General features: G+C 42.7%; 2 protein-coding genes across 3 annotated transcripts; one reads left to right on the top strand and one right to left on the bottom strand.

The window, feature by feature from the left end:
- Positions 1–1,034: 1,034 nt before the first annotated feature.
- fkbp1b (FKBP prolyl isomerase 1B) lies at positions 1,035–15,675 on the bottom strand. Of its 2 annotated transcripts, none has more exons than XM_031582032.2 (4): positions 15,306–15,675; positions 13,133–13,180; positions 2,402–2,514; positions 1,035–1,931 (listed from the first exon to the last, which is right to left on the bottom strand). In XM_031582032.2, exons 1-4 carry the CDS (start codon positions 15,316–15,318, stop codon positions 1,803–1,805), a joined length of 303 nt encoding a protein of 100 aa, XP_031437892.1. In that variant the 5' UTR covers positions 15,319–15,675; the 3' UTR covers positions 1,035–1,802. The 2 variants fall into 2 exon arrangements, with proteins under 2 accessions (XP_031437892.1, XP_012680234.1); XM_012824780.3 differs by lacking the exon at positions 15,306–15,675 and adding an exon at positions 14,902–15,158.
- A 136-nt stretch (positions 15,676–15,811) lies between these two features.
- LOC105897803 (WD repeat and coiled coil containing) lies at positions 15,812–22,774 on the top strand. Its single transcript, XM_012824783.2, has 3 exons — positions 15,812–18,679; positions 19,711–19,831; positions 21,998–22,774. Exons 1-3 carry the CDS (start codon positions 16,793–16,795, stop codon positions 22,168–22,170), a joined length of 2,181 nt encoding a protein of 726 aa, XP_012680237.1. The 5' UTR covers positions 15,812–16,792; the 3' UTR covers positions 22,171–22,774.
- The last annotated feature ends 106 nt before the right edge of the window (positions 22,775–22,880 follow it).

Here is a 22,880-nt window from a genome sequence, read left to right as displayed (position 1 = left end):
AACCACATATAACATTTTTCATCTCTCTCTCTCTCTTGTAATTCAATGAAACATTTTGGTTGTACTGGAACAAATTGAAATAGAAATTCTTTTTACAATTTTTTCAAAGTTTATTTTTGTATTACCATCATTTTTTATAAAATCTTCAGAACTGAAAATGTTTTGAAAAACGAGTACGCTTTTTGTTTAATGTCTAGACCACAAGATCCTTCACCAGTGCTGATTTCCCCACCCAGTTTCCACCTCCACTTCCTCCAGTATTCCACAGGGCATTTTCAAGATCCATATTCAGTCCTTTTTATCACAAATAAGACAATATAATGAAGTAGTTTCGCAGGGGTTTGTAATTGTTTGTAAAACAAACATACGCTAATATGAATTCATTTTAATACTGGCCTTTGATACTAATTTAAGTGATACTTAAGTTTTAGAGGCTTGATACTCTATTACACATCATGCAAATAGCTGCTCTGAGAAACATAAATGGTTTCCTAGGACTCTGTAATAAGAGGCTAAAAGATGAACATTGCACAGTTATGTAAGGAGACATCTTAAGAGACATTCGTCAGCCAGTCATTTTGCACCACACACTGGTATACTTAAGCATGTCTCACTAACTTCCAGAACACTTACCCACCTGTTTTCTGTAATGTGTGAATTAAACAGAATTTTGACTTTTATTGATACACCACTAATTAATTAAGTAAAGTCTAGGCTTAATATCTCGCCGATTACATAATTTTGTCACTGGTATGATTCACTGGCCACAAGATGGCGATAAATGTTATATTTTTACAAAGGAGTCAAGCCAACCCCATTCACTTGAAGTTAAGCTGCTACTAACTTCTACTCTTAGGCTACACTATCAGTAGGGACATTACACAGACATTTCATGCACCCCATACCTGGTGCATCTCAAGTGCCACGTTGTACCGACATTAATATATACATGCAACAACATTTAAAAATGGGCTTAATAGTAAACTCAAAATTCTACCATGTTCAGAATTGCCACGGCAACAGTAAAGCACACATTTCAAAGTTCCAAGTATCTTTATTAAGAGTTGATCAATAAAACATAATTTAGCCAAAGCTCTCCATGTTACAGTAAATTATTTGTTCCTGGCATTAACTCATTATGCAATCCTATGAGCATTCGCAGTGAGAGTATATGAGGGATATATATATATATATATATATCCCTATATATATATATATATATATATATATATATAAAATATTTTATAGGTAACATAGCAACATTATCATACTCTTTCAGCAGGACAGTGTTTTTATCAAAAGTGGCAATGCAAAGAGTGGTTGTTAATGCCCCCTACAAGACAGAATATTGGTTTATTACGTCATACCACAGTATTCAAATACAGTAAGGCAATGGTATAGAGATGTTTTAATAGATTATGGTGTTGATTTATTTGCTCATTAGGATCATTTGCATATAAAAAAAAATACAACCTGATACATAAAAAAAAAAACATTGAAGTTGGCCAAACATATCATTAACAAAGAAGCCAAACGATGGTAGTGGTGTGTATAGAGTTCAGGCAGCACCTATATGATGAGGATGGCAATGAAGCAGAGTCCTAATTTAAAATGCTAGAAATCAATGCAAGGAGTTCCTTGGTGGCTTAGTTTGAGGAGGGGGGGTAGGTAGGTTGAGGATGAGAGGGGGGTTAGGCGTCACTGGGGCCTGATGTTTGTCTTGTTCTTGCCCCCACGACCGTGGCCCTGCAACAGCAGAAACAAATGAAAAAAAGAAACCAAAAAAAAAGAAAAAAAGCACCTCACTCAAGCTTGAGGAGCTCCACATCGAAGATGAGGGTAGCGTTTGGAGGGATGACTCCGGGGTGACCTGTGGCGCCGTACGCCATGTCTGGGGTGCAGGTAATCTTCGCTCGCTGACCCAGGCTCATCTGGAAAGGGACGAAAGAAGTGTAAGAACTTGCTTATCAAAAATTATAAGGAGATATGGCTTAGCCAGCTTCTCCACCATTGATTCTCTACACTGAGATTCTCAGCAACCTAATTATGACTTTTCTTCTGATCACTGTTAACAATTAATAATTAGTATAATTACAAGGTGCACAGTTTGATAGCCTCGCCATTCATCTAGTTTACAAAAGGCCCATTCATTCTTATGTTCTCTCAGCTCAGACAAATTAAACAGGGTTAGAGACTACGAGATTAACAACTTGCATTGCATAAAGCTATGCAGAGCTTGAGGTTTGAAAGACGCCCCATCCATCTGGTTGATAAAAATGAAAGATGACCAGTGACAAAATGGCCCCTTCCACAAAAAGAAGCAAAACACACTGTGTTTGTTTCTGGTTTGGGAAGACAGAGACTAGAGATAAGGGTAGAAACAATGGAAAAGCAGATAAACCTGCGCCACTCCTTCCTCCCAGCCCTTGATAACCTCCTGTCGGCCGATCTTGAACTTGAAGGGCTTGTTTCTGTCTCGAGAAGAGTCAAATTTCTTCCCATTCTGCAGCATCCCTGAAAAAACACAGAAACAGACACACCGCTGTTGTAAATGTGCCACCGACAGCAGAGACTTGTTTCAGAATGTGTATTGTGCTTATACTTATACGATTAGTATATACATTTACAGATAGTTACTTGATGTTTTTTCTCATTCTTACATTTTTAATAACACTTGGTGGAGAAACTTATTATGTTCGACTCAGAGCACAGTGAATTATGTGACATGACAGTTAAACTGTGTCACCATTATTCATTCATGGAGTAAAACTGTGTCCTAAGAGTTTCTGGTTAGAGTTATGACACTCTCTCGCAAAACTAGCCTGTTACCTAGACTAGCATAAATTGTTATAGTAACAAAAGACACTCAACTGCTTTTTGGAACAAACGCTGCCAACTACCAATAAAGCCCAAAACATTGATGCTAGCTCCACATTAAAAGCGCTCAGTGGGAGATTTACGAATGCAACGCAGACTGGCCACCATATTCATTCAATATGGCCGCCGCTGAGTGGTGCACAGTGATATTTTCTATAATGAATTCATTCATTATTGGTAGTTGGCAGCGTTTGTTCCAAAAAGCAGTTGAGTGTCTTTTGTTAGTGTTAATTAATTAATCAAAATGAAGGCATTATTTTTTTTCAGCACTAGCCACTGCTCAAAACTCTTTAATTGAAAATTGATTCTGGGTTTTTGTTGTAAGATAACTGAGAGATAGGCACAGGAAAAGTGCTAAGTTCTTGCATCCTTCCACATGACTGACAAAGTAGGAGCTCCCCTGAAAAGATTACACACAAAAAAAATGTCTGATGACGTAGCTTCACATGCCCTCTGGCTACACCGATCAGTCTATTGTTCCCGGTTTCCCATTTCCCACTAAAACGAGTGCAGGAAATTTGCTCGCGAGTCCGACAGACCTTCAAACATGAGGAAGCAGACGGGACAGAACTAACAAGAGGTCCGGATAGACCCAGCCGCAAGGGCGAACAACGGTCCAGGCCTTTTTATCAGAATCAGTGGCTGCCTCTGAGCCTCCGTGATCCAAATGAACAAAAGGAATGTGAAACATGAAACATTGGCCTAATTCACCGGATCATTCTGGAGCTTTTAACTAGGTCACCTCTCGCCTCCATCAACACTACAGGGAGAAGTATGAGAGAGAGAGAGAGAGAGAGAGCGATAAAGAGAGGAGAGAGAGAGGAGTGAGAGAAAGAGCAAAAGAGAGAGAGCAAGAGAGGGAAAAAGAGGGGGGAAAACGGTTTGGGATGACAGCGAATGCGCACATGCAACGTCATGCTGGGCTCATGAGCTTTGAATAAGCAGAACTGCCACTTCGGCCACCAGAGGTTACAGTCCCCTTCCTGCTCCCACTCTTGAGTCCTCAATCTGAGTCTAAGCAGTAAGATTGCTCAAGTACACTACCATTTTGGTACCCACATACAATACAATAATGGCTTTAAATAAGCTAGGCTACATGCAGTAACACCATGGGCAGTCAACCGTAAAATTCAGGTCACCAAATCCCAGGATAACATTCTGTGGTTCATGACCACAGAGGGGTCAGGGTCAGTGGCGAATCAAAGGGCTTTTTAGCTTCATGTTAAGGGAAAGCCTACACATTTTGTGATGTCATTTTGAATGCATGGCTCTTGTCCCATCATTAATTCTGACTGGAGCTTCACACAGCATGCAGACATCAAAGATGTTCAGCTTTCATGAAAGATTGGAAGCTTCGAGATGCAACACGGCCTCTGGGAGTCTTTCAAAGACACAGCAAAGGTAACAGTGTGGAAGAACTTACCATCAGGGCAGGGGATTCTGCCTCTTCTGTCAGGATTTTAGCTAATCATTTTAATGCCGGATTTAATACTAATAAATGGATATTTGTAACCACAGGATTGACCAGTACATTCTATTTATTACAGGCTTACTGCTTGGCTACGTGGCAGCTTAGAACAGCTGGTAAATGTGTTACATCAATCTGTCAAATCAAATCCACATTTTCAAATACCACAAAATCGCTTTTTTTTCAATTTTATAACCAGAGGTTGTGAGTAACTGTTGATATCAGTATCAAACTAAGCTTTATGATGCAGCCATAAGAAAAGGCAGGGCCTTTGTTTTCAGAACGCTGATGTAAAGCGCTTTGCTAGCGCGCTCGAACATGGCCACAAGCTGAGAGCACTGAAGGAGGAGTGGGTGATGACTCAAGAACTGTACCCTGATTTTCTCACCCTCTCTCCCCCCTATACTTAGAAAGCCACATGCTTCCAAGAAAGCACCCTCCCACTCATTTGAGCCCAGTGGGACACCGTCCAGCTTTAAGAGCCATTTGGTCATCCAGTGAAGCGATTACCATCTGCTAATTCTCTCTCGCTCTCTCTCTCTCTCTTTCTCTCCATGCCTCTCTCTCTCAGACAGACGACAAAACATTAAATCGTCCTCAGACATTCTGTCCCAGAACAAGACCCTTGAAATCTTCCACATGTAGGCCAAGGCATGATTATGGTGTTATTAATATGCTCGCGGTCCTGTCTACATGAGAAGAGACTTGCGCAGTGGGGTGGAGGGGTGGGGTGGGGGGATGACAGTGGGGCATCCTCCCCCTAGAGGTGAAAAGGCCTGGGATTAGTAACTGAGAGCATCAGAAAGTGGTATCGCACCACATACTACGGTATGCCTACCCAGAGAGGATTATTAAAAAGACATTCCCAGACACATTGTATCATAGCAGGTCTGGGCCGCAGTTGTGGCACACTGCAGCCCAGACGAGTGCACTAAGAGCCTATGCTCAACTCAGAGCCACCCTCTCGCCTCCTCCACCCACCGCGCCCCTCTACTTGGGCCTAGTAAGACCTTGATTATGACAGAAACATAAATACAAACTAACTATACCAATGCTACGATCTTTAGCTACACTGTTTACCTGAAAGTAACGCATGTCGTATTTATGCGTGAGGTCTAGGGTTGGGACGCACAGAGGATCAACTGAAAACAGCTGCATAATGCTAAGGTGACCATATTGTGATTTTCAAAAGAGAGGAGGCCCTGGGGACAGGCATCTGGCGTGGAGTGGCACTGGTTACTCCACTTTCCCCCGTGTCACCAAATCATCACCGGTTATTTCGGATGTTACTCAGGAGCTGTATAGTCGACACACTCCCTTCCCTTTGCAGAGCCCTCATGGGAGCTATCTATCTCTCCTTGTGTTCTATTTCTCCCTTGCTCCATTTCTCTTTCCTTCCTTTCACTCTCTCTCTCTCTCTTGTTCCACAGCTCTCTCCCTCCTTTCATTCTCTCGGTCTCTCTCACTCATCTCGTTTCTCTCTCTCCTGTTGTTCTTCCCCACACACTCTGTCTAAATTAGTTTGACATAAATAATTGAGGTGCTGTGCCTTCTTCCTAGCCATGCCCCCTATCTCTACCCCACTGCCCTCCCAGACGAGCGCAACGGGTCGTCCACTCCGTGTCTGTGGGGAACGCGAGTCGAGCAGGCGACTATTTTTAACCTCCCGTTTACTGTATCTGTCTTGCTGGCCTGCCAATCCTGCCGGCCCTCCGTGCACCCAGATGTAATCAGATCTCTACCCATGGCCGCCTCCCATAGACATGTTAGCACATTATGGTGCTTTAAAGACGCCGTGTGTGTGTGTGTGTGTGTGTGCTGTCTCTTCCTGCCTGTCGTTCGTGTGCATGACAAAATAGGTCGAAAAGACGCGGCGGCGGTGGTGCAGGACACACACAGCTGAGGAAATGGCTGACTGAGGCTTGGGCAATTCAATATGTTTGCAGTAAATGCATCAAGGATTTTTAAACTGCGGGAACAGAAAGCGCATGGTGATCACAACAAAGCACTAACGACTGACGTGGCTCTGGTGCTTTCCAAGCGTTGTTGTTGGGACTGCTGGGGGATAATGGAACAACTGTTTGATTTAACCTCCCAAAGACATGTGGTCGTCAAGGCTGTGTGTGCGAAGCATCTGGTGGTTAATGCCCATGCTCATGTTAATGTTCATGCTTGCACGTCTGCCCTCTAAAAATACATAGTCCGACGGCCACTCAATTCCATTCACACTATTAGCCCGTTGGCTAAATTTAACCTCACTCTGCTGCAGTCCCTGAGCATGTGCTGAATGGCCGACGGAGCCAATGGCAATCTAAACAGGAGTGCTTCTAGCTCCCATTCTGCTTTTTACTTCCTCTTTCTCTCTCTGTTCTTCCCCTCTTTCTTTTTTCGTTTTTTTCCTGCACTCCACTCGGCCTACTAACTAAGTGTCCCCTCAACTCCCTCATCCACACTTCGATCAGTACTTACACCACAGTGATGCAAAGCCACTCATCATTGTGTCTAACCTCGAGAGGAACATGGCTAAATTGCTACCCAACTGACAGCCTGACACATGAAGACACAATAATTACCGGCCAACTAGGGGTGGGCGATATGGCCAAAATCTTCTATCACGGTATTTGTAATTGTATATCACGGTTACGGTATACATCACAGTTTATTATAGGTAGGGTGACCAGATTTGAGTTTGTGAAAAAGAGGACACTTCAGCTGTGGTGAAATGTGTCCACAGACATAGGCTATACAGTATGATCTGCTTTATTTATTGACCCTTAAGAACACTAAGGTGCAGAAACAATACTGCCTCAATAGGATATTGGCCTAAGCAATAGTGGTCAATATATGCCTACTTTGTACTGAACGTTTCCATTGAATGTTTAAATAGTAAGATTTAAACAAAGTGCATGTAGTGGCATTTAGTCCAATGCTTGTGTGGCTTTCAGTGGTTCTTTAATGTACTTTCAGAAGAGAAATCAAGTGTTAACTTTCTTTTCAATGTTTGTTCATATGTTAACGCAATAATGATGAGAAAAACATTTTCTTATATGGCCACATATTAAAATAAGAAAATTAAGAAGTTGGCAATTACACATGACCGCTTCAGCCCGTTGCTGCGACGTGCAAACGTCGCCGCAACATTGGTGAGGTGAAGCCTGTAAACAAACACAAGCAAACGATGGAGCTGCGGGTTTTTTTGCATAAAAAGCACGTTTACATTTCTCAACCGATTTCACTGAGTCGTTTTTTTATTCAAGGGTTTATGATCTAGGTGGAGTACCAAAACAAGTTGTCTCCACGTTACTTAGAATCTCGACAGTTATAATCGCCATAGACATATACCTACGTCTATGATAATCGCCATAGACGCTCACTGTTCTTGTGCTCCCACTTTAACTGGAAAAATGGAACAGAATCTGCACATAAATGGCTACACTAGACACTTCAGTCCATATTTTTCAGTAGATCTTTCAGTAGAATCTTTCGAGGAACAGTCGAGGATTACTCAACAAGTAGGCATGATAGTCCTTGCAGGTCATGTGCTTAAAAATTGTACTAGGTATCGTATTATACGGCTCTTCAGAATGTTCAAAAAAGTTCAGTTGATTTGAATGGGCCACCCCAACGTTCGCAGGTCTGTAATTTCTTTATATTCACTGCTGCGAAAAAGTAATGACCATCATTGGCAACGGGTTTTGTGCTTTAATTCACGTCTTTCATATCATATCATTCCGCAAGTAGTCCGGTCATTTAACGTAACTTGAAGTCAGCAAGTAATGGGTTGCTACGCAACACCTGAAACTTGAAAGTTCTATTTGCCTGAAGAACTATTTTTTCTAAATGGAAATCACTAAACGGCAACATAATCGTTAAAGAGCTATTTTGGAGGAACGTCTTCTATCATTTTGGCGAGTAACTGTAAAATAAGCGGGATGATGTATAGTTTGGAGGTCATTATCTAAAAATAAATCGATTGGATTTCAAAATAAGAGTATACCGCGGTTGAAACGGTATAGCCAAATCTCTCCCGGTAGACACATTTCTACCGTTGCACGGTATATACCGTCATACCGCCCAGCCCTACGGCCAACCAAACATAAAACATCCCTTTTGGGAACCAAAGTCCACAAAGACTGTGTTTCAAAATCAGCAAGATGCACGATATCAGTGTGATTAGATGCCGTCACTTATTTTAAATAAATAAGGACAGGGGCGTGGTGTGTGTGTGGGTGGGTGAGGGTGAGAAGGGTGACATCACCGGTGCGATGCCGAATCCCCAGTCGTTTGGCCGTCTGGAAATGTGACACCGAGCTGTGCTCTGGCACCCACATTGCCGTCTGAGCGCTCTGCAACGGTCAGTGCCATCAATCACAAAAGGGTTTGGCCGTAAGAGAGAAGTCTCACTTATTATTAGTGTTGCCATTGTTATTTATAGAGCTGACAGAACCAGAGGAAAACCAGAGGGTTCCTCAACACCACAAATAGGACTGGCGGGAAAGCGTACGCTGTCTGTTCATTGAGGGGTTAGGTTAGGCCGCGACCACTGGCCTAATCGTTATTATTAAAGGCGCAGTCTGTGATTGTAATCCAACGCACTTTTTTTGTCAAATTCAGCTAAATGCTCCTTATAGTCATCGAGCTGTTCGTTATGTGTGTGTTCACAAAAAAACCTCTGGTGTTCATACACAGCCCTGGCTCTGTAAATGGGAAATAAACAATCCCAGCCAATCAACACATTGCTTCAGGAGCATAGAACGGAGGGGTGTAATTTGATTGGTTGCTGGGCTCTAATATCAACAACCTTTAGCCAAAATCTAGGCAGACTCTACCTTTAACGATCACAGCCGTGTTATTACTATCAACAAAACACAGCTCACAGTATCTTCACCAGTAAAAATCACCTTTACCAATTCAGACACTGCTTTTATCGTCTCTACATAGTCAGAAAGGAAAATGTGTTGCTATCAGACTTATATATAACAGGATGTGGCCTGAAGGTATTATCTCAGTAGTGTACAACAGTCTCAGCAGCACGGCCTGAGAGTCCATCTTGTGCCGCACCATATCCTTGCAGACTTTCGTCTTAAAGAGGAAAGATAAAAGCATCCGCCCAATTATGGCATGCTCTCCTCGGGCTCTGAACTGTGAGTCAGTTTCACATTACAAGAGATGAACAGACCTCAATCAGGAGGATATGAGGCGCCCCACTTCTTCATCATTTCCCAGTAATGCATCCCCACACTGTTTAACGCTGGCTGAGACATAGAGTGCTCCTTCAAAGAGAGGATGCTTTTACTGTAAACCATGCACAGAACATTTCTGAAAACCCCTTCGGCACTCAGTATTCAATACATGCAACATTGCCACCGTTACCAAACGCAAATGCAGCACTGAGAGTCAAGCCAACATCACACAGAACAGGCAAATGATTATCTGCCCACCAGACTGCATGCGTTTTTTCCCCTTTATCCTCCCAGAGAGCTTTGCATTGCTCAGGATTACAGCTAACGCTAACCATAAGTTCACACAGAGGCCTCATTCTTTTATAAATGCTTAACGACAACAGCTGTGGACAGATCTGGAGTGCATACTGGGGAGGGCTCGAGCGCGAGTAACTCAGCTAATGGGGTCAGCTCCACTGCAGACCTCAAAAGACCAGCTCTGCACACCTTAATATAGTGCTGCGGAACTGAAAGTGGGACTGTGGAATAGCATGGGAGTAGCATAGCAACAGCAACTGCCCTCAAGATGCCTGCACTTTTCCTGAAGAGAGCCCTGTTCTGTTTTTGTGAGATGCTGGAGGGACAGAAGGACATTCGCACTGTTACAAAGACAATGTAATGCCTATCTGTGCTGTAAAAGGGGATCACAAGCAATGCAAACTGTTCAGACCAGAGAGGTCTGCAAGAGACAGTCATGTCTAAAGTCAAAATCTCATGTCTTACGACAAATTCTATAAAATGGTTCAGCATAGTATGCCTTACTTTTAGTTGAAATGATTTAATTTCCATTATAAAAGCAGGTAATTATTATCTGTTGAAACTCAAAAAGGTTGCATCTGGGTCACTTGCAGGGCAGAGGAAAAATTAGAAGGGGTGGGCAAACTGGCACAAATAGTGACACATTTCCTCTCTGCTTGTTCATTTTCACGTCTGCCTGTCTCCTCCTCTGCCTGCCAATTTGCGCATCATGTTATCAACCAGCCCTGAGTCCTCGTTCACCAACGTTTGCATAAAATCGACCTTGAGCTTATGCCTCTGTGTTTCTTTCCTATTCAGGGGATTTTCATCAGCTCTATAAGGGAAACATATGTACGCCTGTTCTCGCTGCTTAACCACAGCGGAAGTGAGGCCAATCAGAGAATAGTAATGCATTTAAGACTCCTTCACGACGATTACCCATTACAGGCTAGAGATACGGCCTGCGTTTTAGTCTATTGGCTGTGTTTATCTATATTTTGGCACAAACACAAATGGTCGCAAAGCACAGCACCAGGAAGACTTCATCCATTCAGAGATTGACCACCCTCATATCTGATTAAACCATCCCCATTATCTTCTGGTAGCACAAAAACAGGAAAACTTGGTGCACATTTACAGGGTCACTGTGCATTCGGTTGCTAATGCATCTTATTAGTTGTGTTCGCCTGCAAAGGAAGGGGGCATGGTCATGGCAAATTAGAGAAATGTAATGAGGACTGCAGAGTTATATGAAAACACAACAAATTACAAACTCAAAACACATTGATAGAATGAAATGCAATCTCATTGTAGAAATTAGGTTTCAGAACTGAGTCAGGCTATATGGATGGATTCGTCATGGCGACTTATTGTTTTCAGTGAAGAGGTAAACCACTATAAGAGCAATGTGATGAAGGTTCTGCTTTTCAAGTGCCATGCCTTTCCAGGTGTTGCTAATGGACTTAAATGGCATTTCAATGGTGCATTCCAGGTAATTTCTCCTCTTACGATTGCATTACATCAAAATTATCTGATACGCCATACACATCGGACCTTCCAGTACAATCTATCTGAGAAAGTCGTCAAATCTCTGTTCCCATCATACTGCATCTTACAGCAAACACAATCTAGTAGGACTTTCACTTGGGGATTTAAAATGCAGTCAAATTCCACAATAAATGTGGGCCACTGGCGAAATATCTACCAAAGCAGTAAATCTAGGTCGCAACTGGTTGACTGGTTTATTCAGCTGTCAAAAAATAAAAGTGCTTCTTTCTGTTTGTTTTTGAAAGGACACATTTTTCTATCACACTATCCCTTAGGAATGTCTTTTGATTATTTCATAAGATCCTGCTACTCAAAACACTCAGTTGGACTTTGTGACTGTCGACCTGTCAAGCCTCCATCCCTCTTGTGGGACACACTGGATGCCTATCATACCACACTTGGCTGCAGGGGACATAACATTAAGGTAGGGGACTGAATTACATTTAACAAGCTCTTGCATCTGTGACCTTCCATCCTTCGGTTTCTCAGCAAAGGTGGTGAATAATGACCGTGCCAGTTACACACGCCTACTGGAACATCTATATACTTTTGTACGATGCGATTTTATACGATTTATTTGCAAAGATTTGGCCGATGCTTACAAAGCCAATTTACAGTAGAGGGAAATGTTAAATGAACTGCATTTATATAGCGCTTTTCTACTCAGAGCACTTTACACAGACATCAACCCATTCATACACCGATGGCAGAGGCTCTTTTCTAAGTAGCGGAGGGGTTGGGGCTTCAGTGTCTTGCTCAAGGACACCTCAACACTTGGAAGGAGTCGGGATTGAACTAGCAACCTTCCGATTACTAAACGACACCTCTACCTCCTGAACCACTGTCGCCTCCGTACTGTACTTCAACCCCATGACCATTAGGGGTGGGGGGAAAAATCGATTTTTCGATTTCTCTCGATTCTCTCTAGAACGATTCTGTCTCGATTCAGAAAAGTTCATAATCGATTTTTTAATAAAAAAAAAAAAAATTTTTTTTTTTTTTTTTACACATTCATTTTGTGTTGAAATGCAAGCTGCATCAATTATTGCATTGTTCATAGAAAGTCATAATTGTGACAAGGACACACTTTTTCTCTAATAAAAAAATTGATCTGTTGATTTTCTTTAATTATCAAACACAAAGTAGGAAGTGATTTGAGACTCAAATGTTTTAAAAATCGAGATGCATCGATAATCGTTTTATCGGTTTAGAATTGATAATCGATAATCGGCTTAGAATCGAGAATCGGTTTAGAATCGAATCGTTGACCTCTGAATCGGAATCGAATCGAATCGTGAGGTGCCAAGAGATTCCCACCCCTAATGACCATGGTCTTTTTTTCCACCTTGCACAACCAGTTGAGCCATCGAAGTTGTGTAGGCAGCCTCACAGAGGAGCAAGTTATAGGAATGGGACTGTCATCATTGCACAAAGGTACAGTTCTATGATGAGTTTTAAATAACTGAAGCGATTATGTTCATAAGTTTAAGTTTAGAATATTTGGCAGACGCTTGTGTCCAAAACAACTTATAAAACATTAAATAAAAAATAGGCACAACCCTCAAATACACTGGCAGTGAGGAGGGCGGGGTGGAGTGGGGAGAATAATACACTGAGACGGAATGCTGGTATCCACATCCTGTTTCCTGTCTCCCTCAGCTCTCTGGGAGACACTGAGGCTCCATGAAACAAGACGTCCACATGAGCAAGGAAAAAAACTCTCGTCTACCTTTCACAAAAGAATCAGACGGCTCTCAGAATTTCTCTGGTTTTAGCATACCTATGTAATGGACAACACATGTCTGCCCCTTCTTTGGAAAGGTCCTTCCTGCAAACAAAGACAGAAGAGAAAGACAGACAAACATAAATATTATATGTCTGGTATGAGGAGTACCAGTGATACCAAATGCAAATTCAGAACTGGCTAGAAATATGAAACTACAGTATCAAGCTGTTGGTTTAGCATGTCCCTAGGGTAATCGTTCATAGGTTCACCATGGCAACATGACTGGTGCAACTGTTACATGCAGGTCTAACTGTAGCTCTGGCACACGATGCTTTGCAAATGTTGCTCAGTCTGCAAGGCTCTCTGAAATGGTTGTCAAGAGGTTGGCAATTTAAACTGTTGAACCTGCAATGCAGCTCACCCTGCTGAGTACACTTTAGATATGGTGTCTCCTCTCTCCCTCTATCTAACACACTCTCTGTCTCTCTCTTTTACTGAGTGAGTAAAAGAGTGCCCTGCTGCTCTTTCAATCATCTGGTCTGCGCACATCTAAAGGAATGTATGCTACACTATACAGAGGAGGGGGTGGGATAGTGTAACACTCAAGACTCTGCAAGATCATTAAGGAGACAGAGTCATAACATGTTAATTATTTATTCTGGCCTTAGCAATGCACATCGCATGATTTAAGAGACTGCTTGTTTTGAATGGTGAAGCTGTACAATCAGTCACAATTTAGACACGGTACATAGGACTTAAAATACATGTCACTGCGAATCCAACTGGTGAATGCACTTGCGCTCATATGACATTAACATTAACATGCGTAGAATGGAGTTTCTTGTCCTGCACTTAATTCATGTTAAATTAATCATCTTGGTCAGCGTTCTGGGTCACAAATTTGTTACCAGGTCCATCCTGTTTTAGCTGGCCAAGTAACCCTTACAATATACTGCAGGTTCGAAATCTTATCAGTGTTAAATGATAACTAACCAAGAGTTAACATAGATCCAGACAGATAACAGCCATCTGACTTCAACCTAACTCGCGTTAGTTAAGTAATACATTAATTAACACAACTTGGTAAATTAGATGGCTAGGACAGCTAGCTACAATTACCATTTATGTCAGGTAGGTGAAGGTACCCTCCGGTCTGTCAGACTGATAAAGGCAACCAAAACAGTTAGCAAGTTTGTATATTTAGATGTAACTTGAGGTGAAATTCTAGTAATTTAAACAATTAAGATTATAAACACCAAACGTGTATTTGTAACTAGTTAATAACTGTTTTATAACCGTTCCTACTCATCTGCCATAATTGCTTATTGTTATCTATCGTTATATAGCTTATAGTTTAACTAACGTTGGCTAACAGTGATGAATTAAACCGTCTCTGGTCGTACGCATGTATATAGCCAACGTTAGTTACACCAAAACCAGAGATATTGTAGGACTCTGTCATAACAATGTAGTGCTGCGGTTACACATGGATAACTGGGACGATCTTGTTATATCACAACGTTAGCGTTTGTTTCAATGTCTGATTTGGCTGGCAAGTTAGCTAAACTCAAAGGCAGACATAAACAATCATCTGCAAAATATTACAACCCTCAACCCAACGTGGATTAATGCTCGCCGGCTTGCTAGCGTGCTGGCTGGGTTCCGACTAGCCAAAAGGTATGCAGCCAGGCAGCTATCGATTTTGACCATAGACATTTTGGCTAACTTGCAGTAAAATTGTACCCAATAGCGGTATCCCCACGTGAAATCAATCAAGCTTCAGGAAATTGCAGTGACAAAAGCAGCTTCACGCAGCAACTTACCATCTCCTGGAGATATTGTTTCAACTTCCACACCCATTATGGTAAAGCGTTGGTTCCTTGACCATAAAATACAGTAGGCTAGCTCCCACGCTAGTGATTTGGCCGGGGACCCCAGCTACAGTGATACCGAACACCCCGCCCACACAGCTCTGTTTAAATCACCCACTGACCAAGCAGAAGGGGCCAACTACAGTTGACATTTGGAAACAAACCCTCCCTCCTATGGCTATATCCCTTCAGAATGGACTTGCAGAACAGTGGTGTTCAAACTAGATAGGGGATCAGGTTCCCAATTTGTTAAAACAGGATATAATAATACTGTGTTCTGTCGATACTAAGGCACACAACTACAAACATACAAAACATTTTTACATTATGATTTTATGCTATGCTTACGAACTCACCAAACGAGCACATTTTACCGTGCAAAACAAATCCTCTGTTTATGGGTAGAACCCATAGAACCAAATTTCTCCTCAGGTGTTTGTATTTAGAACTTCAAGTTTGTACTCATTTCTGAAAATGTACTGTGGCGTAATATGTTGAATGTTTATAAAAATGCCAATGGTTATTTACCGAGTCATGCAACTAAAACATGGACAGTGTCCCATTAGAAAGCTGAAGACCTGCATTCCACTAATATTTCTGCGACCCCAGCCCACCATTCTCTTATTCATGGTTCCTGGATTGACAATATCTTCAACAATAGTTTGCAAGCAAAAATATCCACCAAAGTTCAAGATATCAGTCATATGACAAACGGAGTACTTAACCTAACAAGACATGAAACGGTTTAAACCCCCCAAATGTTTACTGAGCTCTTACCCGCTATGCGCCACCACGTGGTCATTCTTTTTGCATCACGGGCAAGAGATGAACAACAATCCCCACAATGCACTTCAATGTTTACGTGTGCGTTTCCTGCCCGTCGCTGGGAAACGTGAATGTTTGAAAGGCACATGCGTTTTAGTGAAGTCAAATCGAACATAAAAATAGGCACGTTTAAACGTGGAATATGGAAATGTCATCAGACTTATTAAAATCTTGACCGTATTTTTTGTGGAACTAACGTTTTTTTTTCACGTTAACAACGAGGACTGTCGTTAGCGTAAGGTTACCGGTCAGTTGAACTTTGTGGTTGCACGATGCTTCCTTGCACCTTGACTTACTTGTAGTGTGAATGTAGCTACCAGTAAAACATACTTTCTTTTCCAATTCTGACACTTTCGTAGTTCTTGGCTAAACCAGTTTAGGTATGGCTTTGACCCAAGGCAAACATAGAGAAAGTAGCCCATATCATGTATTTTCTAGCTAACTAGCTAGCTATCATAGTAAGCTAACGTTGGCATAGCTAGCTTTCCTAGCTAGTTGTGCTGTTATATTTTTTTGATTCTGTGGTTGTGACAGGTGAGGTAAGTGAATTAGCTTGCTAGTTGACAAATACAATTAGGTTCGCCCGTGTTTGAAGCAGTATCCAATTACTTCTTGAATGTTTACAATTAGCTCATACCAAATTCTAGTTTAAGGGTAGTTAACATTTTGTCAGTTACTCTTGTAGCGTGCACTGAAGTTAGCCTTTCGTTTTTCCATTCTGACAGTGTTTGAGGACTAACTTCCACATATAGCCTGTCAGGCGAAGTATGTGTAGGGTCATGTCATCCTAATCTGCTCAGAACTGAGTGCAGCCTCCTTTACACCGATGGGATTAGCCATCCCGTGTCTCCAATGACGAGGAACAGGCTTTGCCTATTCTTAGTATGTGGTGGAAATCCTTTGGCTGCGCAGGTAGCAGAGCAGTTAGGGTGAGAGAAAGTCTAGGCCAATTTTAAACATAATTATAAATGTTACTGACATTTTTTCAAGTCTCTCTTGATTTGTTTAAATTGGTGCAATGAGTATGGAGCTTGGGAAAGCAAAACTCCTGAGGGCTGGGATAAACTCCCTGCATCAAGCAATCCACCCTGTGCACGGGATAGCTTGGACTGACGGGAAACAGGTTTGCCTCACTTCTTTCTACTTCGTCAACGGGGAGCCGAAGTTTGGTGACACCAATGTCATTGGGCAGTTTGAGCACGTCTTCGGGCTCTTCTGGGGCCCACTATGCTGCTCCGAGTCTCCAGCCTTGCTCGCCGTGCAGCACAAGAAGCACATCACCGTGTGGCAGCTACAGCTGAGCGCCCTGGAGCAGAATAAGCTCCTGTGTACGCAGACCTGTGAGATGAGCGAGCCATTCCCTTTGCTGGCGCAGGGCTGCGTGTGGCACCCCAAGCTGGACATTTTGGCTGTCTTGACCAAGCGGGACACATCGGTCCTCTTCTCCGTGCGGATTGACAACCGCAGGGTGAAGGCTGACATTAAAGGCAGTGGGCTCATTCATTGCGCCTGTTGGACTAAGGATGGGACCAGGTTAGTGGTAGCCATAGGCTCTTCCTTGCATTCGTACATCTGGAACGACATTCAGAAGAGCTTGGTAGCGTGCTCTTTCTGCCCCATCTTTGATGTGGGGGGCTACATTTGTGCCATTGAGTCCACAGATGATGCCCAGGTTGCTGTTGCCACAGAGCTGCCTCTGGACAGGATATGTGGCCTGAATGCAGGTATGTCTTTCGAAATGCCTTCAGACTCAGACCAGTTGCCTTCACCTTCCCCCATGGTGATGTTTGAGGATGACAACTTGGACCCAAGGAGGAAGTCTTTCGACTCTGACAGATCCCTGTCTTTTGGCTACAACTCGCCTTCATCCGGTGGACCCATGGATCTGACCCACATTTTGGCCAAGCACAGAAAATCTGACCCCAGCCCGCTTATCCATTTGAGAAGGCGAGACACTTTGACAGGATCGGGGCAAGACTCATCACATTTGATTCTGGTGACGTACGAGCGCAAAGTTACTACCACCCGCAAAGTCAGCATCCCTGGCATCCTGGTGCCTGACATCATAGCCTTTGACCCTCGGAGCGATACGGTGGCCGTGGCCTCCAACACCTGCAGCATGATCCTGGTGTACTGCATCACAGCCTCGGGCATGCCCAACGTGCAGCAGATCCAGCTGCAGCAGAACGAGAGGCCAAAGGGCGTGTGTTTCCTTAGCAACAAGCTGCTCATGCTCATGGTGGGCCGTCAGAAGTCCAGTGACCCGGCCTTCCTGCCCTCCTCCAACACGGACAAGTACATCCTCCGGCTCACGGCCAAGGAGCTGCTGTTAGACGACGAAACGATCCCACCCTCACCCCAGCACCGGGCATCCCCCGTGAACTCTCCAGGGATTAGGCGCCACTCGGAGCACTACTCTAAAGACGGCAGGCTCAGCGTGAGGGAGCTCATTCTCCCAGGTGGCAGCGTAATCCCCTGTCCCGGCAGCAGACAGAAGCTGGTGGAGGAGATCGACAGCCCCGGAGCCAGCTCGACAGACTTCTCGGACCGCCCCGACTCCAGCGCCTCGTCCGTCACGGTCGACGCGTTCGAAATGGACCAGATGAGTCGCATGGCGACTCTGCCCGTAGGCGGCCCAACGAGTCGAGAGTCCAGCCGGCCTGGCTCACCCCGCTTCGATCTTTCTGAGAAGTTCCTGTCGGAACCTGCGCCAGCAAAGAGCAACTGCTTTTCCAAAGACAAATCTTCGGAGCAGCTCTCGCAGGGCATGGAGAAGATTTTTGCCAGATTCGCTGAAGTGCAGCAGTCCTTGACAGAGATTCGGGACTACGCACAGAATGGGAGGAAAGCTGTAGTGAACTATCCTTCGTGTGCACAACCACCTTATATCAACATTACATTTCAGGTATGTTAACATTGTTTTATCTATCATCAGTTATGACTTTATTGGTTGGATGAAATCAGAATGAATATTATGTTGCTTTTTTAAATCTAAAAGTGTAACAATGATTGTGCATTGAGAATTGTTTTTTGGTTGGATGTGTAAATAATTAATGGCATGGATCCGTCAGATATCCGTCATATCCATCAGATGTCGAGATTACTCCTAAAGAGGATTAGAGATTTCTCAGTCAGTTCCAACGTTTGCCTCGAGACTTTCTCTGTTTATTGCTCGTAAACCGCCCTCCGCGTTCTTTACTTGAGTGTCAGCTGTGGGTGGACACCTGAAGGAAAATCTCCTTTGTGAACACACGCCGCCCTTGACGTACTTAAAGAACAGTGTCAGCAGGTGTCAGATTGGGCAGACGCTGTTGCCCTTGGTCAGGCTTCCTTGAAGGTGATGGTGAGGGTGAAGCGTAATCCCCCCTCCTGTGTCTCAGTATGTTACTATAGTTACTACCCTAGTTGTAGTACTAGAAGTCAGTATTACTGACTGGGACCCTCCCATCTGGAGATAATGACCAGTATTGGACAAACTACTGATTGTAACTATGGATTAATGTTGATGTCTGTCCATATTTCATTTTTCAAAGCACTCTCTGACAAGAGCTTGAGCCACTGATTCATGATTATGAATCCAACATAAAATTATTCTTAGAATGTGAGTCCGTGGAATTCAAGTCAGTTCAATTCAGTTTGATTTGTATAGGGTTATATAGCTTCTAGAACACAGAGCCTGAATCTGACGGAGCAACTGTGGCTAGGAAGGACCCTTTTAACGGAGAGAAACCTTGAGCAGACCCCAACTCACAAGGGGGGACCCATCAGCCTGAGGCAGGCCCAGGAAAGGGATAAAGTGTGAAGGGGGTGGAGTATAGGAATAGAGGAGAGAATATTCACAGTGTAGAAGTGAAGTCTATTGGACATGCTCTTTTAGTTTGAGTCCCCATTCACCCCTCTCCTCCTCCTCCTCCTCCTCCTCCTCCTCCTGTACAGAGGCAGCTATCGGAGAACGTGTTCATAGACGAGAGGAGGCCTGTGCTGCTGTGTGATGGGAAGCTGTGCTTGAAGATGATCCAGGAACTCTTTAGTCTCACTGTGGTGGAGATGCAGCATGGTGAGTTACTGCAGGGGGAGTAGGATCGACTGCAGATCCACTGCAGTACAGTAGGAAAACCTCTGACTGCTAATTTTTCATTTTTGTTCTGGTATTTTCTTTAGTGGGCTACCTGAGTATACAGAAGGATGCACTTTTCATTGTATTGATTATCTGTATTGTATTGATAAGTATTGACTGTCTCTTTTTGTGTTTCTGTGTGTGTTTTTGAGACCCACAAAAGAAAACAAAACACACACATACAAATGCAAAATGAGCAATCTATTACTCCCAATCAAAAATAGCTTGACTGATCTCAAATTAACCTTTCACTTAATTCACTACACCCACATGTCATTGCTTAAAAATGGCAAGCACAGTATGTTTTCTTTAGGTAGATGACTTGGTGCTGCTAACTTAATGAAGTCTAGTACACGTTATGAAAAGCCATTCATTGGCTATGACGGTAAATCACCGTTTAGATGTTGAGCTTTTCATTAGCGTAATGCAAACAGAGCATAGGAAAGCTACAGTTCAGATGGCCGTTGCCCAGAAAGCCCACTGTGTCAATGTGTTCACTTAAAAGCTTATATTCTAAACTGATTTCCCCCTAATGGATAAGTGGATATTTGAGGGTGTTGTCACAACAGTAAAGATATTCAGTGCCTACAATCTCTTTTTTTAACTCTGAAACATCAAATGTGGCTATTTGACCTTCATATTTCTTCTGGTAAGTGAAGTGGGAGTGGATGGGGGTGATTATTGACACAGCATTGTGTGGGAACGAGTTGTGTGCTTCAGTTAACAGTTTAGGGCAAAAATAGGAGATGAGTAAAGATGTTGATTGGATTTGAGGACTTAAAGGGAAGCGGCTTACTGCTTCACTCTCATGCGTTGCTATGGCTCATGCGAGAACAAAGGGTAATTGCACACAATGAGGCTCATTAACTTATCTGTACAAATGAATGATGGACATGCCAAAAATTATCATCAGATTTTATAAATATACACAGTTTTAAACGAGTGTGTATGGATCAGGAGGCACATGCATTTAGTTGTCAGTTAGCATAAGACATGCCCTTGATATCTCTTCATTGATTGGTTTTGCCGGGCTAGAAGTGGCACATTGAGATGAGAGTTGAATGTTCGGTATATAATCATAAGAAGAGCTGATGCCAGCAATGTTGGCTTTTCCTTTCACAAAAAGGCCACATGACAAAAGCACCACTCAACGGTGCCATTTTCTGTTTGAATGTGCCGTGCTGCTCCGACCCCCACTATCTTGTGGCTTTTACGACTTTAAACCCATTAAACGTCCCAGTTGCTACATTTACATTTACATTTAGTCATTTAGCAGACGCTTTTGTCCAAAGCGACGTACAAGGGAGAGAATATTCAAGCTACGAGCAATAGGACCTGGTGTAACAATAAATAAATACTACTTTACATAGGAAATATAACAAAATGAAATAAAAAAAGAAAGAAAGAAGTGCAGAAATGTAACTGCTGTAATTACAAGTTACGCACTAGTCGAAGTGCCAGTTAGGATGGGAAGTGCTCTCTGAAGAGTTGGGTCTTCAAAAGCTTCTTAAAGTTCTTAAAGTTGCTCCCTCTAACCTTTGAAACATATTCCCCCATGGCTGTCCTCAGTCGCATACTGGGATGCTGTCCCTGGCCATTGAGGCACGTTTCACTCTACTCTCCATTCACTCCCACCAGCCTTTAGACCAGAATCTTCATGTGTCCCTTCTCTCCTTTCAGTTACCAAGTGCTACTAGCAATGTGTTTAATCTGCCTGACTAGGGCTTGGAATCACCAGGTATCTCGCTACAATTGAATCACGATTCTTGGGTCACAATTGTGATTCTGGGATTAATTGTGATTCTGAGATTGATTGCAATTTTGCTGTCATTTTGTTGTCATTTTAGCTAGTGCTGACAACCATAAAATGATTAAAATGATGTAAATCCTTCGAATTAGTAGGAGCGTTACATTTACCTGCACTGACGTGACCAAGAAACTAAAATGGTATAACCTATATATTTAGTGACTCAACATGTAAACAAAGAGATCAGTTAATAGCTTCTGGAGGTACATTTTTCTTACAAGATAATAAATTACGTTTAGTCGCCAAATCGATTATTTCAGGCACCTTTAATCCTGAGCGTTTGTGTGGTTTTCTTTCAGGTCCTCTGTGGATAGTCCTTGTTGCCGACGCAGAGGGCTTCGTACCACTGACGTTCAAGCATGGCGAGCAGATCACCATCAGGAATGGGAAGAGGAAGTTCCCTTTGAAGGGACACGGAGGCATGGACGACTCGTGCTCAGAGAGACAGCTGGCCGGCTTTGGAGAAAACTGAGAAGCCAACAAACCAAACAAACACACAAGAGTCCGTTCCCCTTAGAACTTTTGTCTTGACCGAAGGTTCCCACCTCTAAGTTCTGATCAGAATGGTAGGAAATGTGGGAAGCACTTGGAAGACCTGCTCCTCATAACATATCAAAAGTTTATTTTCTTACACTCAAAATAAAAAAATATTTTTTGAAGGTTATGTGATTGAACGTTTACATTAGATTGTTTTTACTACAGAGCTGTGATAGGCATTTGGCTGTACATTCAAGTCAATACAAGTTGTTTGTTCATTTGTTTGTTTTAAACATTGAATGACCGTACTGGAGTGCCTGCTCATAGCTTGTTGGCCAGTAGTGTACAGCTTATGTTTTATCCGTTCAGGATAAACCTTTCATGTTACATGATTCTTCAGGATTAATAAATTATATTTGTATCAACCACAAATCAAGTTCTGATTTGATCCCAACTACTTACACACTGCTGAAAAGTAGTATCCCTATTCCGCATTACGTAACAAAGACTGAAGTGAAATAAATAACAATTATCTCATGATGGCAGATCACAATTTCTTGTAAAAGTTGTATGTTCATATTAAAAATATATATTATTTAGTTTTGTATTATTTAATGATGTAATTTCCCAGTATGGGAGAACTATCCAGATGAACCCTCTGAAACAAAATCTAGTTAAATGGTTAAATGGAATTAGGCATTGGGG

Source organism: Clupea harengus, chromosome 15, assembly GCF_900700415.2.
Source record: "Clupea harengus chromosome 15, Ch_v2.0.2, whole genome shotgun sequence".
NCBI lineage: Eukaryota > Metazoa > Chordata > Actinopteri > Clupeiformes > Clupeidae > Clupea > Clupea harengus.
This window is presented reverse-complemented; position numbering and strand designations above follow the sequence as displayed.